The 18732-nt window shown below is 33.4% G+C and overlaps 1 protein-coding gene across 1 annotated transcript; it reads left to right on the plus strand.

Moving 5' to 3' along the window:
* The first annotated feature begins 6767 nt into the window (after positions 1–6767).
* LOC139489236 (centromere protein X-like) lies at positions 6768–16750 on the plus strand. The gene is made up of 6 exons (XM_071275460.1): positions 6768–6922; positions 10936–10987; positions 14275–14328; positions 15431–15462; positions 15788–15844; positions 16613–16750. Exons 1-6 carry the CDS (start codon positions 6890–6892, stop codon positions 16625–16627), a joined length of 243 nt encoding a protein of 80 aa, XP_071131561.1. The 5' UTR covers positions 6768–6889; the 3' UTR covers positions 16628–16750.
* The last annotated feature ends 1982 nt before the right edge of the window (positions 16751–18732 follow it).

The raw sequence follows: 18732 nt of genomic DNA on the forward strand, positions 1-18732 counted from the left end.
TTTTACATAAAAATGGCTGTATCTCGGAGCAATTCATGATTTGTATAAATTTTGAATCGTCGTTCAAATTTTCAAAACTATTAATATGTTGTGAACATTCTGAGTAAAGGTCAAATCTTAAGTCATTATATAGACAACAGTTCAATAAAAAATGTTTCTCAGTTTCAACACTTTTGTCAGAGCAATAAACACATAAACGGTCTTCAACAGGTATTTGCGGCTTGGCGTATCTTCCAGTCTCGATGGCTAACGGGAGCGAGCCTGCACGAAACAGGGCCATTACACGTCGGTACGACCGTGGAATAATTTTTGACACATACGGTTCCACGGAACAGTTGCTTTTGTATTGCCTATATGTCCTAAGTTTATTTCCATTGTCTTTTCCGCGATCGTTAAAGAGTTCTCTCTGCCATTCTGTATTATTTAAGATGTTAACTTGTTCAGTGACTTTTTTCATGACTACTTTTGTACTTAATGATACATCACTAACAATGTTTCTAATTTCCAATAAGTTCACCATCTTGTTCACCTCCGTATTCCAGCCTTTACGTCGACGTGATATCCAACTCCAAATATCATATACAGTTCTACTTTGATCCATTCGTGTTAGTTTACACAGAAGCCGAACGCATGAAACACGCTGTTTATTCAAACATGATGTCCATCCTAAGTCGCCCATAGTAGAAATATTAGACGTATTTCTACCAACTGATAAAAAGTACTTACAGGCTTTATTTTGCACAGAGTTTATTACACTAAACGATTTTGTTCCCCAAATTCCACTTCCGTACATTAAAATAGGCTCCACCATTGAGTTGTACAATTTTGTATAAACTTTATATGACATACCACCGGATGAAATAAAACGTCCAAAAACAGCCCCTAAAGCTCGGCTTGCTGATTTTGCTAGTTCCTTGGTATTTTTTGTAAATGTAAGGTGTTCGTCAAACCAGATCCCAAGGTATTTATAAGAATCAGTTATTGTTAAATCATAATTACTACATGTAAAATTAAAGTCTGAAATATCAAACGATTGCGGTCTAAAGTGTACAACTTTAGTCTTTTCTGGGTTTATAGACAACTTCCAAGATGAGCACCAGTCTGTCAGGACATTAAGCATGCGCTGTAAACTTTGTTCGTCCGGTGCGATTAAGGCAATGTCATCAGCATAAAGCAAAATGCTTAATGTTCTTTCACTTAAAGACACTCCACAGTCAAGACTGTTGATACGGTCGGCTAAGTCATTTATATATACAGAGAATAATGTAGGCGAGAGAATACATCCCTGTTTAACTCCAGATGACACATCAAACCACGGTGTTAGCATATTATTCACTCGAACCGTGCACTGAACATCTTCATATAATGATTTTATTGCATTTAAAAATTGGCCACGAATTCCCATAACTTGAAGCTTGTACCAAAGCAAATCCCGCCTTACAGTATCGAACGCTTTTTTCATATCCACGAAACATACGTATGTTGATTTACGGCTGATTTTTCTGTCATTTAGAATTGAATATAATGCGAAAATGTGTTCTTCACAACTGCGTCCACGCCGAAATCCATTCTGCTCATCACAGAGACAGTCATTTTCTTCAAGCCATTTGCTTAGACGATTATTAAGTACTGTACAGTATATTTTGCACGGTACGGATATTAAAGTTATGCCACGGTAATTCAGAGGACATCTGTCGTCGTTTGCTCCAGGTTTTAAAATTGGATTTATAATCCCACTTGTCCACTCATTTGGTACCTGTCCGAGTTCAAAACAACCCTGAATAATTTTGTACAGCAATTCAATAGCGGCATCATTCTTTAAAACTTCGGCTGGTATATTATCAATCCCCGCAGCTTTCTTGTTTTTCGCATGCGCAACGGCTAGTAAAACTTCCTCTCGTGTAATTGCCTCATTTAACTTAGTTACATCTAAATTTGAATCAAAAGTGTCATTTGCTCGTTGGTTTTCTGTAGATTCACTTGTAAATAATGTATGAAAATCGTTTTTCCATTTGTTCAGAACGCCTTCTTTGTCCGTTTTCACGTTTCCATTTTCATCAACGACTGCCCATGGCACGCATGGTTTCCGTTCATTTACTATTCCGGTTTTGCCGATGGACCTCCAAAATTCATCTTTATTAAACGATTCCAGTTTCTGTTCAAGTTTGTATTGTTCGTCTTTCGCATATTTCCGTTTATATTTCCGATTTATTCTATCAAATGTTTTTCGAGCATCACAAAATTCTGTTTTGTACTTCTTATTAACACTATTTGAACCTTGCCATTTTAACCATCTTTTTTCAGCTTCACAAGCCTTGTTCCAATGATTCGTTAAATCAGCATTCCAATATGGTTTATATAAAGTTTTTTTACGTTTACTTATTCCGTTATTAAAAGATTTCTTCGGTAATTTGTTTTCCATTTCCCCGTGTATCAACATTTGAAATTCATCATACGCAGTTTGAACATTTTCAGTAATTCGAATTGAATTTTCAATATTCATGATAACTTCATTGACTTTTGTAACTATTTCATCTCTATTCATAAAATCGTTTGGTAGATTTGTCACTTTAAATTTCTTGTTTTGATCATCCGAGTTAATATCGTAATTTGTCGTATTAGAGTCATATTTACATCCGATAATTAAATCACAAAGTAACAGTGAATGATCTGGGATTTTTTCAGGCATGTAATTAATTTCATTTATACATTTGGACATCGTTAAAACACTAAAACTATGTACATATTCTATATCCTCGTATGGTACACACATATAATCAACGACAGAGCGTCCCGCGGGCGCAATATATGTGAATTCGTGGTCATTGAAGCGGCCATTCAACATTGCAAAATTTATGTCACATAAAAAATTTATAAATGTATCACCTTGATGATTTTCACAAAAATCTACTACATTTCGTGGTCGTATTATATCGACGCCTTCAACATAATCACTGTTTTGACCAACTCTTGAATTCAAATCTCCACAGATTATTATTCGACCTAAATTTTGGTATTCATGAACTTGTTGTAACAGATTTTGAAAATACATATCCGAATCTAGCGCCCTACTTGACTCTGCTGGCGGCAAATAACATACAGCCACAATAATCGATATATCACAGAATTTTGATTTAAATTTTATCCACATAATTCCCTCAATTTCCGTATCTAAAAGTAGTACATTAAATGAATGTAGGACGTCTTTTTTCACAAGAACTCCAACCCCCGCAGATCCCCGGGTAGCATTTCTATGTAAATGTTTTCGATTTTGACCAAAGAAGGTATAGCCAGGAATATTCAATCTTTCATCACCACGTAAAAAAGTTTCAGTTAATGCCAAAACATCACACTCAGAATATTCAAGCACACACTTTCTAAATTTTGCATTGTCATTATCCTTGAGAGACCACCCCCTACAATTCCAGACACCAAGCCGCAAAATGTCCTATTGCTTTTTCACTAGGCGACTACCGGCAAACATATAATTATTTTGACTTCCGATTTCTTTAAGAACAGTTCTAACTGTGGCTTGGAAGTTACGTGTTTCCATTGGTAGATCATGTTCTACATACACCTTCTTATACTTTTCACTGTTTTTTAGGTTTTTCTTATGTTTCATAATTTGTTGTTTGTGTTCAAAGTCTTCAACCTCCACTATGACCAGTCCTGTCGATTTACCATAAGCTTCTTTTCTTTCTACTGACTTAAAAGAGATATGTGATAGGGCGAGACCATCTTTCAAAAGGGCTTGGACTTTGTTTGTTGTCACTTCTTTGTTTTCATTTTCTTCTGATTGTAAGTTTTTTATAACAAATCTATTTTTTCGGTTAATATTTGACTTTTCACCCTTTGAGCTGTTTGCCTCTGCCAATGATTTCTCTAAATCCCCGATTCTAGCTTGCATTATTTCAATGTCTGATTTTACCTCTAACTTCACCTCATCTATCTTGTCTTTTAATTTATTGTCAATGATTTCAGATATTTTCTCTGATAACTTTTGAGAAACCCTCTCCTCAAAATTTGTCTCTAGTTCATCAATTCTTCTTTCAAGTTTTTGACTAACATTATTTAAATTCGATGATAACTGAAGTAACAGTGTTTCTATTCTGTTTGTAGGGGCGTTATCGTGAGGTGCACTCGACATGTTGTTACTATCGCATTGTTTAGATTTCTTATGTTCGTTGTTTTGTGATTGTGTTCCCCTTGAACTGTGATTGTTTTCATCAGATAATTGTCTTTTTCTCATTGATTGGGGTCTCAAGTGTTCAGTACTTACAGTATGTTCATACAACAGCTGATCATTAGCATGTCCTATATATTGACTTCCACCATTTACATCACACATTGAATAATGAACATATTGTGCCATATTATCTTGCATTTCAGAATTTTGTCCACACTGGTATCTGTATATATATAACCGATACTTTTAAAGTTCTAGTTCACACAAATTTCGTTTACTTTGCTCCGTGTTTTCAGTATAAACAAACTTATTTTCTATGAGCTGAAATTAAGGCGACCATATACAATGTCACGTGTATATCCTGTTGTTTATTTAGACAATAAAATATGTTTTAAACTAAGTGCCAATTAACAAAATTGATATGTGAACATATCTTAATTGCATATCTTTGAGACTGTTGTTATTTATTTAAAATGAAGAAACAAAAAAAGAAAAAAAACCGCTTTAATACAATCAAAAAATAATACATATAAAAAAAGCAATTTAGGTCTTACCATATGATTTCCATAACAGGACAAGTGCTGCTAACACAATGTTGTTTTTGATAGTCATTTTTATAAAATATGATGATTATACACGATTTTGTGTAAACGCGTCTTTAGGTTTTTTATTCCTACATTTGAATTGCTGTGAACGAAAAGATTCGTCTTATTTAAGGGTCACGACAACTTCTTTCATTCATATTCATAGTGTTAAACATAAAATCAAATAATTTAAATTTCAATAGTGTTATAGTAAACAAATCTTATTTGCCTTTTCAGTCTATTAGTTAGAACAGTGTATTAAACAACATATTTGAAAGTACAACTAATAATCGAATTATATTTATTATATTAAAATAACACTTGATCCATTATCGTCAGCACATATAAAAATCTGTGTCATGACATTGTGTAACTGTTTTCACAGACTAATATTTTTTCAACGTATTACTTGAGTAAATTTATTTACTTTGTTTGCTTATTTTCCCCGTACTTTGGTAAAATATAATAACAATCACGTGAAGGCCTTATATATATCATCTAGTAATTGTTAAGGAATTGTTATCAGTGCACGTGGCATTCCAGAAAGTTATGAAACGTTTCTTTATAATAGTACATGCTTCGAAAAATAGTGTTATATATGCAACTTACAAGAAAACAAGACAATACAGTTGTACATACTAGGATAATTTAGAGATGTGAATAAATGAAACGTAAAAAAGGCAATCTTGTTGGTTTATGTGGTAATAATTACACTAGATGTATGTTTCATTATTATACTTTATTCTGATTGGCTTACTGCACATCACATGTTATTCCTTAAGCAATTGCATTACTCAATAAAACGTATCATTCATGATTAGTATGGCGTTCATTATCACTGCACTAGTATATATTTGTTTAGGGGCCAGCTGAAGGACGCCTCCGGGTGCGGGAATTTAACGCTACATTGAAGACCTATTGGTGACCTTCTGCTGTTGTTTTTTTCTATGGTCGGGTTGTTGTCTCTTTGGCACATTCCCCATTTCCATTCTCAATTTTATGATAACACGTGGTCCCGAAATAAAGTGCACAAGTGATTTAAATAAAAAAAAATATAAAATTTTTAAAAAGTTCAAATCATGTTCACTTATTTACCATCAATTGATTAAAACAGTATAATATAATAACAATATAACGTGAAATGTCCATTTTAAGCGTGTATTTTAGTAGGTTATTCAACGGTCACACATATACATGATATGCATAATTTGTGACTAAAGCCTTATATTCTCTTCTTCGGTTCAAAGATGTACTACTTAAATTAAGTTCATCTTCTTGTCTATATATAGAAGCCTATAACATAGACCTAATATGAAATGTACGATCTGATCATTGCAGCTAGGCCGATAATATAAGTTCATAATATATATATGCATGTACAGGTGCGGATCCAGCCATTTTAAAAAGTTTTCTAACCAAGGGGAAGTTCAAACCATAAATCCCCATTCAAAACCCTTGATCGTTAAAAGGAGGGGTTCCAACCCCGGACACACCCTACCCACCCACAGGTGCCTGTGTACCCACCCCCTGGATCGACCACTGCTGCATATGTTTCTTGTTTCAACTACAAATAAAAGAATAGAAAATAAATGTGTGCTAAAATATAAAGATTACAGAAAAGGGTTTCAAAATTATTTAGAATTATCTTTTTAAATAAACATTAAACCATAATAAATGACAAGTTTAAAAACTATATTCAAATATAATGATCTATAATCAATTGATATATTTTTTTTCCATCACAGCTGCCAAGTGCTCAAGTTGATTTATTTTGGATGTTTTGGGAGGTGGTTTTTTTTAATTTATTTTTTCATGCCTATGTGATTGGAATTGTAAATTTCGTTCTTAAAACCGCTGGTCGAGCAGCAAAGGACACATCAAGGATTTGTATGTGACTATACAAATCCTTGGACACATTAAGTTTGAGCTGTGGCGAAAAATTTTCTCCGGATTCATGAATTCCAACCGAAATTGAGTCCAAAGTTATTATGATGATATCCGGTTAGTGGCGGAAAATTTCGAAAGTTCTCTTGACATTATTTTTGTCAAATGACTGAGCAGCTTGCAAGTGGATAATCACTGACACATTTTAATCTAACGTTAACTGTACAAGATTACCATGACTGAGGAATACGGAGCCCTATTTAAAAAAGTATATAGTATATATACTCATGATACTCGTCCCAAAATCATGAAAATTTGTCAGCATGATCAGGCAAATGACGTTTTAGTCCGAGATTACTCTGACGTCCAACGGCTGTTTTGCCAGACAAACTGGGGGCGTCCCCGGGCTCGGACTAATGACTTTTGAGTGTTGAGTGAGTCTGACTGTTGTACACAGGTTCAGACTAGTCTGGGTCTAGGAACCTTATATACATGTATAGATTCATATAATTCACTTTAATCTTTATATGTATACTACCCCTAAATCCGCCTTTATCATGTCATGTAAATCTCCTGTAGTTGGTGATCGCAATACTGGTATAATAATTTTGTGCCAGTATTGTACCAGTATTGTGGTTTTTTTTTTTAAATAAACAATACTAGGTAATTAATATTTTACTAAAGGTGTCACATTTATATATGCATAATGCACAGGCACTTGTCTCAGAATTTTTTTCCTATTTATACCTTAATATAACACAAGGTACTTAACTTGCATTTTCGAAAAATGTCAGGCGGTGACGAAAATCCGTTATATGCCGCTTTCTAGGCTGTCAACCCCACCTAAACTTGTAATATCGTAAATCTAAATTGATTTATCTATACAATGGTGTATAACACGCCTACATTTATTGTCGAAATCATCCGTAGCAATCCTACCCAAGTATGTCAATCGTAATAATTTTTCCCACCGCTGAAAATTTGTCAAACTAGTGTTATATTAACATGATTAAAGTACATGTACATGTATATAGGAATTTTTTTTCTGAGACAAATGCCTGTGGCATAATGAAATTAAATCATGACATGACAATTTTATAAGGAATGATTGTATGTTTAACTGATGATGGCATTGATGGTACATAATTTGATTGTCATCAAAAACAGTTTTAAATCTTCTGATGTTGTACCAAGTCAGGAATATGACAGTTTTTGTCCATTCGTTTTTGATGCGTTTTATTATTTGATTTTGCCATGTGATTATGGACTTTCCCAATTGATCTTCCTCTATGTTCAGTATTTTTGTGATTTTACTTTTTACCCTACATGCCCTACTGTCTCAGCATTTTAACAAACTCTTTGCCATGCTTCTATGTTTTCTTTAATCTCTCTCTTTCCAAGACTCAAAGTATATTTTAGTGAAATTTATATTGAGATTGCTGTTATAGCTCTGTATCATCAGCATTGGAATTGTCTATTTTTACTTTGTATGGCATTTCTACACCCCCACCCCCACCCCCCCCCCCCCCCCCCCCACCCCCACACACACACACATACTTCCTATAGGGATTTTTAGGGATTTTGTGGATTTTCTCTTAAAGAATTTACAGTGATAGAATGTAATAATTTGCCTAAATTTAATAAATAATAACTCAAACAATATTAAACATGAATAAGATGATGTTTTATCTAAAACGAATTAAATAAAATATAGAAATATGATAAAATGAAGAGCAATTATTTTATATAATTAATAATTGTTTGCATAATATGATTTAAATGCAATAATCTTCTGTTTATTTGTACAATGTGTATCTGTTTTGTGTCAATTTAGGTTTGTGAGTAAAGTAATTATTTTTAATTAATTTCACAATTATCCTCTATAATAATCTTTATGAGTTCATTTAATCTCCCTTTGATTTTCAATAACTTATTTTTCTTAAAATTCATTTTTCATTATACATTTTTAAGTAAAGTCAACAATACAACTACAATACTAGTATATCAGTAATGTACCAGTATTGCTGTTTAAAAAAAAAAATTGCAATACTGGTACAAAATTTTTATACCAGTATTGTGTATTGTTGACAATACTGATATACCAGTATTGCGATCACAAACTACAGGAGATCCCTTGATGCAAATCAAGTCCCAAGTCGATCTGTCTCGTGCCTATGTGGATCAATTCCTTATTTATTTTTTCGGGCCCTACTTTTCATCATATACATGTGTGAACCTTATTTTCTATTACTAACCCCAGTTACAAACAAAACTTTGTTTCCTATACAGCTGTCCATGCCTCTACAATAACTTTTTTTCAACTGTACAAACCAAAACTTACTTGTTCGAATGAAATTGTAACTTGTCCAAAAAAAACTAACCTTTTTTGCATTTTTAGTCAATTCAAGGAACAAAATAAATTAAAACAATAGAACAGAATTTGATTCATACACAATGTATCTTTTGAACATGTTAAAATACTTTTCAAAAATATGAGTCGGAGCAACTGAATCTAGTCATGTCACAGGTTCTAGTTTTAATAAATGCCAAAGTCTCATCAGACTATGTATGCGTATGAGGCACTGTCTGATAAGCCTGTCAATGTTTTTTTTAAGTTGAAAAAGATTATTCAAATGCAATCAATAAAAAAAAATGAAGATGAGGTATGATGGCAAGTTGCAAGTATTGTTTTTTTTCTACATACTACATGTACTAGGAATACTAGGATAAAATATGATTTAGTGAATTTTATGGTAAATAATTTCATTTTTATTTTAAAAGTTTTTTTGTTAAGAAAATTATCAGCATGATTTATTATAAGCCAACAGAATAAGGAAGGAAAACAATGTACATATTTGTCTTGGTCCTATATGTCTCCTGTGTTGTCAAACTGTCTATTAAACTTGAAGCCCAATCCTTTCCAGCTGATGATGAACTGTCTTGTAAAGTTTCCTTATAGTGTCTGCAAAGCATCGCTGATCAGTAAAACTGGTTTACCAGAATAGTATGCCTTTTACCTGTTAAATCATACATGTACCTGATAAAGAACCAGTTTTAAATATTGGATTGCAAGTAAACATGTCAAATTAAAACTTTATTTTTATATTTTCCTATCTTTTTTTTGTTTATAATTACTTTGTTCATCAAATTTATTTTCTGCAGAATAATTTTACTTGTCCCATCGGACAAGCTTGATATAGCTTTTACTTGTCCAAACTTTTTTTGCTCTGGTACCGGACAAGCGTTATTGTCGAGGCCTGCTGTCAAACGTAACCTAGACCCATCGTGTATAGTTACCTACAAAAAAGACAAAAAGTAAACATAATGAACAACTAAAAACACAACTGCAATGACAAAGTCAATGGATCTTAATTATGTACATGTACAATGATTATGATGTATACTACAAAAAATAGTAATTTTAAAACAAGTAGTCAGCAATAAATAGCAAATATTTTACTGGATTACAGAATCCTGATGTTTGACATGAAGACAAAGTAATGAAAGTATGTGTCTTAATGAATACAGTATGCTAAATGCTGTTCGGTGTGAGCAAAGACTCCGTGTTGAAACCTGTACCTTGACCTATAATGGTTTACTTTTATAAATTGTTACTTGGATGGAGAGTTGTTTCATTGGCACTCATACCACATCTTCCTATATCTATGAACATTAAATTATGTAATCATGGTAATGATAATTCACAGATTGTTAATTCCATGCATGAACATGATGCAAAATTTACTTGCATGTTGAAATTGCACTTTTAAATCATCAGATAAGAGGATTGCATTATAAGTGTGGTAATGTTTAAATATGTTTGGGTAGAGAGTTGTCTCAGCAGCACTAATATCACATGATCTTCTTAGGCCATATAAAAAAGGTATGTGTGGTTCCAGTTACATCTGAAAAAAAGTTAGGGTAGGTTGGTAGGGATTTTTTTTTTATTTTATGGTTTTTTTTTACATTGAGTCTATGGGAGCAACATTCTGACTTTTATAACAGTGCTTAATGAAAAATGACAATAAAATCTTTAGGGTAGGCTATTTTTAAGCCGAAAAAGTGGGGGCGGTAGGGTTACTGGAACCACACATATATTTTTATTTGGCCTTATATCTATTGATTAATATAATTACACATGTATTATAAACAGACAAAATGACAGATATTCTGTTTTAAATACAAAGCATGTATGTATATGTATCTTATGCTTATAACAATATCCATCAAGAACATGATCATGATGAAGAAATGAATTAAAATCAAATAATTATATTTCAGAAAACCATACAGTGTATGTTACAGTCATTCTTCAAAGATGAGAAGACAAAGAGTAAGTTTCTTAGTGACAGTTTCAAAAAAAGGAGGTATAGCTACATGTACATTACAGGAATTTTCAGATGCTATCCATTTATGATTACTGTACATCATGAAGGTTCCTGTAGGCTGTAAAGCTTTGACATCATAATTATGAATAGAAAATGTCTGATGTATGAGGCTCCTGCAAGGTCAAAAACGACCTGCGACCTCTGGGCTTTTTAGAGGCGACTTCCGACCTGAGGGCCTTTTAAAAACGACCTTCGACCGACTTCCGTCCTCTGTGTTCGGAAAAACGACCTGCGACCTGTACATTTCCCTTAAAAACGACCTCTTGACGAAATTAAAAGCGACCTTGCGACCTGAGGGGTGTACCCTGTGGGAGCATCATGTATATATACATTTGTACTACCACAAAGAATGAATAATGAGGAAAAATGATTGTTCAATGCATGAGGTCAATAGTTCAAGTGTTGCTGATTTCAAAATAATGATAAGTTCTATAGCCTACTAGTTGACTACTAGTTTTCTGTGTTATAGAGTTATTGATAAAAACTTTTCTAATGTTGCACACACTTCTTTCTACTTATCAATATACAAATCAGGAGATGTGGTTTGACTGCTAATAAGACAACTGTCGACAAAAATTTGAATAAGTGGATATAAGCAATTAAAGGTCACCATACATGTACATCCAGGGGCGGATCCAGGATTTTCGGTTAGAGGGGGCGCAAACTTATATATCTGCCTCGCTCCGCGAATTTTTTTTGGAGGTATTATTATCGAAATTATTGAAATATTCTTCTAGAGAGGGTGCAATGTAGATATCTTGCCAAGCGTGGCGAGAAATAAATATTTTGTGGTAAAATTAGCGAGAAATTTAAGTTTCAAGCTAAACCCGCATAAATCCACCCCTGACAATTTGTAATCACTATAATTAACAAGAAATCTGCGAGCTTCTATTCATTGACTCAATAATAGCTCACCTACCAATATAAGATTTTGAAAACAAGAATTTCTACTTTTGGCAGGGATTTCTAATTGTCTTTTCTTAATTTTTCTTTTTGTCGAGCCTGCAACTTTTGTTGCAGAAAGCTCGACATAGGGATAGTGATCCGGCGGCGGCGGCTACGGCGGCGGCGGCTACGGCGGCGGCGTTAGCTAACTTCTTAAAAGGTTTATATTTTAGAAGGTGAAAGACCTGGATGCTTCATACTTTGTATATAGATGCCTCATGTTACGAAGTTTCCGTCAGTCACATGTCCAATGTCCTTGACCTCATTTTCATGGTTCAGTGACCACTTGAAAAAAAAGTTCAGAATTTTTGTAATGTTGAATTCTCTCTTATTATAAGTAATAGGATAACTATATTTGGTATGTGCGTACCTTGCAAGGTCCTCATGCCCGTCAGACAGTTTTCACTTGACCTCGACCTCATTTCATGGATCAGTGAACAAGGTTAAGTTTTGGTGGTCAAGTCCATATCTCAGATACTATAAGCAATAGGGCTAGTATATTTGGTGTATGGAAGGACTGGAAGGCGTACATGTCCAACTGGCAGGTGTCATCTGACCTTGACCTCATTTTCATGGTTCAGTGGTTATAGTTAAGTTTTTGTGTTTTGGTCTGTTTTTCTCATACTTTATGCAATAGGTCTACTATATTTGTTGTATGGAATGATTGTAAGGTGTGCATGTCTAGTGGGCAGATGTCATGTGACCTTGACCTCATTTTCATGGTTCAGTGGTCAAAGTTAAGTTTTTAAGTTTTGGTCTTTTTATCTAATATTATATGCCAAAGGTCGGCTATATTTGGTGTATGGAAATATATTATGATCTATATGTCAGTCCCGCAGGTTTATTTGACCATGACCTCAATTGCACGGTTCATTGCACAGTGTTAAGTTTTTGTGTTTTGGTCTATTTTTCTTAAACTATAAGTAATAGGTCAACTATATTTGTTGTATGGAAGCTTTGTTAGCTGTACATGTCTGTCTGGCATGGTTCATCTGACCTTGACCTCATTTTCATGGTTCATTGGTCTTTGTTTAGCTATCTTGGTTAATGTTAAGTTTATGTGACAGTTGTAATAAAGCTTTATACTTAGGACTTTCAACATAATATCAATGATTAGTAAAGAAGGCGAGACATTTCAGTGTGTGCACTCTTGTCTTCTATTTCCGGAGGTCGTGTCAAACTTTTTATATACATTTCTACCGCAAACCAGTAAAATCAGAATGAGGTCCTTGCGAAGATATGTTTATTTTCTTGGGATCCTATGTAATACGGTAGTACGGGTTGGGGGCCTTCACCATTTATGCATGCTTCGGCAAACTTTACAAGTTGAAAGTGAGAAACATATATTGATATCATACAGAGATGTTAAACAATGATACAAATTAATAAACGAACCTTTCGCCTGAACTAGTATTCCTATCTTTCATTAAGAAAGAATTTAAACAGGACTGTTTTCTTGGCCGTGCCATAATGAAATAACCAACCCAACCGCAGGTAGGACACTTTCGCCTACTTCGTGGGAAAGTGAGGTAGAGATGTTTTTGAACTTATCAAAGCAATTGTTTATTTAACTTACTGTTTTATATACTTCTTTGAATGTTAAAACAGATGCAATGCGACAAGATTAATATTCGTCGTCTGTTCAGATACTTTATTGAGCTGAGGACAACCCATGCTTTGCAAATTTTAGGGGGGGCGCCACGCCCCCCCCTTAATCCGCCCCTGACATCCTTCAAAAGTGATAAAAACCCATACCACATTATTGGCTTTAAAAGGCTGGACATTAAAAAATGTGACTGTGAAACAACTCATAGAGAAATCCAGGCCCGTAGCCAGGATTTTCCAAAGGGGGGTTCGTTTGACTCACAAACTCGACTTTAACAGTGCTTATTAGTTTTCAAGGGAGGGTTCGTCCGAACCCCTCGAACCCCCCCTGGCTACGGGTATGAAATCTGACAGGCTCATATATAACAAAACAATGTATGCAAAATCAAATATGTCAGACCTAATCAATAACAACCACTGAAAGGCTGCTTCTTTCTTCTTATCAACCTGCTACATATGTACTTAATATTAGGCATGTTAGAGAAAACATTTATCAAGTTTGTCTTTGAGTTTATATTAACATTGTCAAATGACTGTTGTAGCATGTATACCGGTAAATAGGAATCTCATTTAAAAAATCTCACAATGCTATAAAATATTGTATATAAGAATATTATAATTAGAAACCTGAAAAATATCAAACTTTAATCATTTTAATCTGGTTTTATTCTACAACTTTCAGTGACTAGTGAAGCTATACATTTGTCCAGAGAGTTGATTGGGCTCTTTATAACAGGTAGGTGTATTTACAAATACCAGTAGTTTTGGTCAGAGCTCAGGTACATTTTATATAATCATTCTTTTACCTATTCTAAGATGGGATTTTTTTAGCCTTCTTTTAAACTGAGTTCTTTATTGTACATTTCTTTGTTAGTCTAGTATTTCAAAAATTTTGGTTCATTGGTACATTTCAGAATTAAGTGTGGCATCAATTTTGCTGAACTAGTATACAATATGTTAAGAGGCCAGTTGAAGACTGTTACAGGATTTTGAGGGATTTTCTTGCTGTGTGGAAGACTCAATTATCGCCTTTGACTGTTTTCTGCTTATATCAAGTTGTTGTCTCTATTCTAGTATAATATGTTGTATATACTCCATTTCAAGATCTTCACCTTGTGGTCATTCTTAAAGAAATAAGTGTTTTGTATTACATTTAAAAAAACATGTATTTGCAGAAGTTGAAAGAAAAGATAATTATACATTGTAGTTAATAGGCACAAACCTCAATTTGATTCACTTTCTCTTCATCTCTTGTACATGTATATGTATATAATTATATCATACCTGTTGCCAGGGGGTTTGGATGAGTCCAAATACTCCCCACCCCCTTGGAAATTCCTGGCTACGGGCCTGTATATCATACTAAGTTCTTAACACACAATACACATTTATTATAAAAACCTCAATTGAGACATGTTAGAATGTTAGAAGACGGAATGTATTTGAAATCAATTCTTATACAAGGACATATACACTGTTTGCTTATAATAAATCCATACATTCTTTGTCCATTTGGTTTGGGGCGACAGGGTGGACTTTGGAATGACGGAAACAAAAAGATGGTGGCAGTTTTAACCAGTGGCGGATCCAGACATTTTCATAAATGGGGGTCCACTGGCTGCCTAGGAGGGGGCCTGATTTTGTCACACCTCAGTGATTCCCTATATAAGCAACCAAATATTTTTCTCAAAAGGGGGGTCCAGGCCCCCTGCCCCCTAAATCCATCTCTGTTAACCTGGTAGCCTTTTCTTTGGAAAGATTACCTGTGCATTTGTTGGCCTATTAAAAACCTGTATTTTTAGATGATCAAATACTTTCAATTTATTTGCTATTTTCAGAGGCAATTATGAGGTCCTGCAAAGAGGCAGAGGTGAGTTTAATATATAGTATATTGTTATGGGAATTTACTCATCATATGAATCAGATTTACAAAAACTTGCACATTTCTTGATGGCTTATTCTAAGCCAGTAAGGTTCACTTAACCATGTGTTTTAGCCTTCCTTTCTGATCAGTTATTGACAAAAAAATAAAATCACACAAATTTTACTGGACATAAAAATCTCATTAGTAACTGAAATAAAAAAAGGAAATAATTGTTCTTCAAACACTATGAACTACTGAGTGTTGGGGCAGTTGATTGTGTTTACAGATATGTATGTATGTTATAACTTTAATTTAAAATGTATTTTTTCAGAAAGATAGCACAACCACAGTGTCAATTGAACATCTAGAGAAAATTCTTCCACAACTTGTAAGTTTAAATGTAATTAATCTATTTAAGGCCACCAGTGGGTCTTTAATACAGTGAGAAAATACCACACCCAAGGCAGGGCTTCAGCTTACTCAGGAGCAATATGTATACCAGCACTACTTCAGGGAAATGGATGCTACACTAAACTTCAAAACATATAAATGAACCAAAATTTGAAAAAAACATACAAGACTAACAAAGGCTATAGGTTCCTGACTGGGGACAGGCACAAAATTGCTGTGTGGTTAAACATGTTTTATGAGATCACAACCTTTTCCCTATTCCTTTATCCAAAGGAAAAATAAACGCACAATAATACACACAGTCCAACTTACATTTCAAGCATTCCATTGATACCAGTGGCTGTAGAACATATTTATGCCTTCTACTTATACTACTTATATTAATACTAAGAGACAATTGATAAAATACAAAACTTTAAAACAAACAAATATCTTCCTTAGTTAAAACTTTTCATTGTGGACGGTCACAAATAACCAAATCTTTTTATTTTACACCTCATCTTTAGCATGTTAGCTAAAATGAATTAAAAAAAAAAACATTCCTACATCATTATCATATATGATTAAGTGGGTGAATAGTTGAATTGAAAAAATTGAAAAAGATGATTTAAATAACCATGAATAATAAAACACATGCTTCTTATAATTTACCTTCAATATCAAATGTATTCTTATAGGTTTGGAATTGTCTATTGTATGATTATTTTGTAATGTTTATTTACAAAAAGATATTATTTTTTGTCAGTTGCTGGATTTCTGAGATGATTTTGCCAGATGAAGAATGGGCCCCTTGTGGATGTGTAATATGGACTGTTATAGATTATAAATTTCATAGACTTACAATGTTTTACATTATTATTAAAAATATTATACTTTTGTTAAATATATTTGTACATGATTTGTTATGGTAAACTTCCTGTAGGTTGTATCTCTGTAAATATTGACAATGCAATTTCCCATAGGAACTCCTTTTACGGCTAAAACTGTACCACTTTTACTATGAAGTTTTGAAAAAAATCTTATCCTAGAATTGAAAGTTCATATGCACCACAATTTTTTTCAAAGGTCAAAATATAAGGCTGTGCGGCATATTTTCAACGTTTATATGCCCTGAACTTCTCAGAGTTTAAACTCTCACTTATTTTCTTAACTACCCCTACCTCAAATGAAAGGTTACCACAGATTTCAATGTAAACAATATGCAGGTGTATATTTACTGGTAACATTCCCAAGTTATGTCTCTGTGAGATGGAACACAGAGAGCATTACTGGGAACCAGTATGTAAACAAAGTTAATTTTCTATGAATATTTAAGATCTCCCCAAAAGAGGCGTGGTGTGAGAAACAGCTGTATTTACAAAGTGCAACCTGTATGGGCTTATTTCTCTCTTATAATATGAGAGGTCATTGTTGTGATCCATGGTGTGTTCAAGACTCCCTAAGTATACAGAATTATACAGTAAAAGCAAAAACTGGTCAATTAAGTTCAGAGTTGAAAAACTGTCTTTGAGATCTCATTGACGCATACACAATAAGTACCATAGGTTATGAATTTGATCCCCACAAGATCAAACCAAACTTCTAAGCAGTCTGCACCTCTTAAACACAGCACACTGTATTTAAGAGTAAGAACAAATACTAGTACACTCATAGTCTTGGTAGGTTGACATCTTTTTACAATTTTTTGCAAAAAAAGGTTTCAAAACTTACTCTGTGACAGTCTGGTACAAAAAAATTCATATAAAATTTTGGGACAGTCATCATCATCATTCGTAGTTCATTTCTTGTCATAACCTTTTAAAAAATCATTTATGAAATACTGTGCCAAGTCTCATTTAACTTGACCTGAAAATTCCTGGGGTTATGTACATCACCAAAAATAGCCACTTGCTAAAACCTGAACATAGAGTATCAAATAAAGTTTTTGGATTATATCTCTTTTTCTGACGCAGTAATTGCAGCTTAAAAATCATCAACAGGTCAATCTATGGAATTTTCAAAAATCTCTGACATCTTAATTTGGATTGAAATGACTATTTTGCCCTATAATATCTCAAAGAATAACAAATGGAGAGAAATTCTAAAAGTAAAAAAAACAAGAACAATAAGATCTACTGATGAATCAATTTGACAGAAAGTATGAGGATGGATTTCATGAAGACCTCTTTAAGTTCTAATAATATTCCTTTTTTCCCAGAATGTTGTGAAGTCTAAGATTCCTGTTTCTCTAATCTTTGGCCTTTGAATACCAATGTAACTAAAAACTGCTTTTTAGTTTGTGATTTCTAGTATGTAAATTTTAGTAGTGCTTGGTGTCTGTTAACATGTTCAATTAGGAATTATTGCCTTTGAATTTTGATGTTTACTTTTTTTGTATATTTTTTGTTTTAAAATACAGAAGAAAGTCTTTGGGGGTTCTCAAGTTGTAAGATTTGAACAAAATAAGATCTGATAATAAGACAATATAGGTGAATTGTAAATTACATGAGTTATTGCCCTTGAAAGATGTGTTTACCAACTATAAATGAGTAAAATGTCAATGCAAAATGTTCAAAAAAAAATAAGATTTACAAATTAGCAGGAATTGTCAATTGATTCATTATAGAAGTTCATTAAAGATGAGTTTTATGGGTTTTTGTTTGTTATTGCATAAACCGTTTACAATAATAACAAACGAAATAAGCACAATAAAATCTACAAATTATTTAAATGATGGATGTATTTTATATAGGATAGCGATCGCCATTGACAGTAAAACCTCGTCTGACCCACTAAACAAGCCCCTGTGGATGGACATTGTTAACCAAATCCTTATAAAGTTATTGCCCTTGAATAATATTCACTTAAATATCATGGATTAATAAT

Source organism: Mytilus edulis, chromosome 9 (genome assembly GCF_963676685.1).
Source record: "Mytilus edulis chromosome 9, xbMytEdul2.2, whole genome shotgun sequence".
Lineage (NCBI taxonomy): Eukaryota > Metazoa > Mollusca > Bivalvia > Mytilida > Mytilidae > Mytilus > Mytilus edulis.

Bases quoted from the DNA above. Each gene is read 5' to 3' on its own strand.
- LOC139489236 (XM_071275460.1), top strand. From the start codon at position 6,890: ATGACTGAGGAATACGGAGCCCTATTTAAAAAA. The intron at 10,988-14,274 runs GTAAGTTTCTTA...TACAACTTTCAG, and splicing joins CAAAGATGAGAAGACAAAGA to TGACTAGTGAAGCTATACAT. The intron at 15,463-15,787 runs GTGAGTTTAATA...GTATTTTTTCAG, and splicing joins GGTCCTGCAAAGAGGCAGAG to AAAGATAGCACAACCACAGT.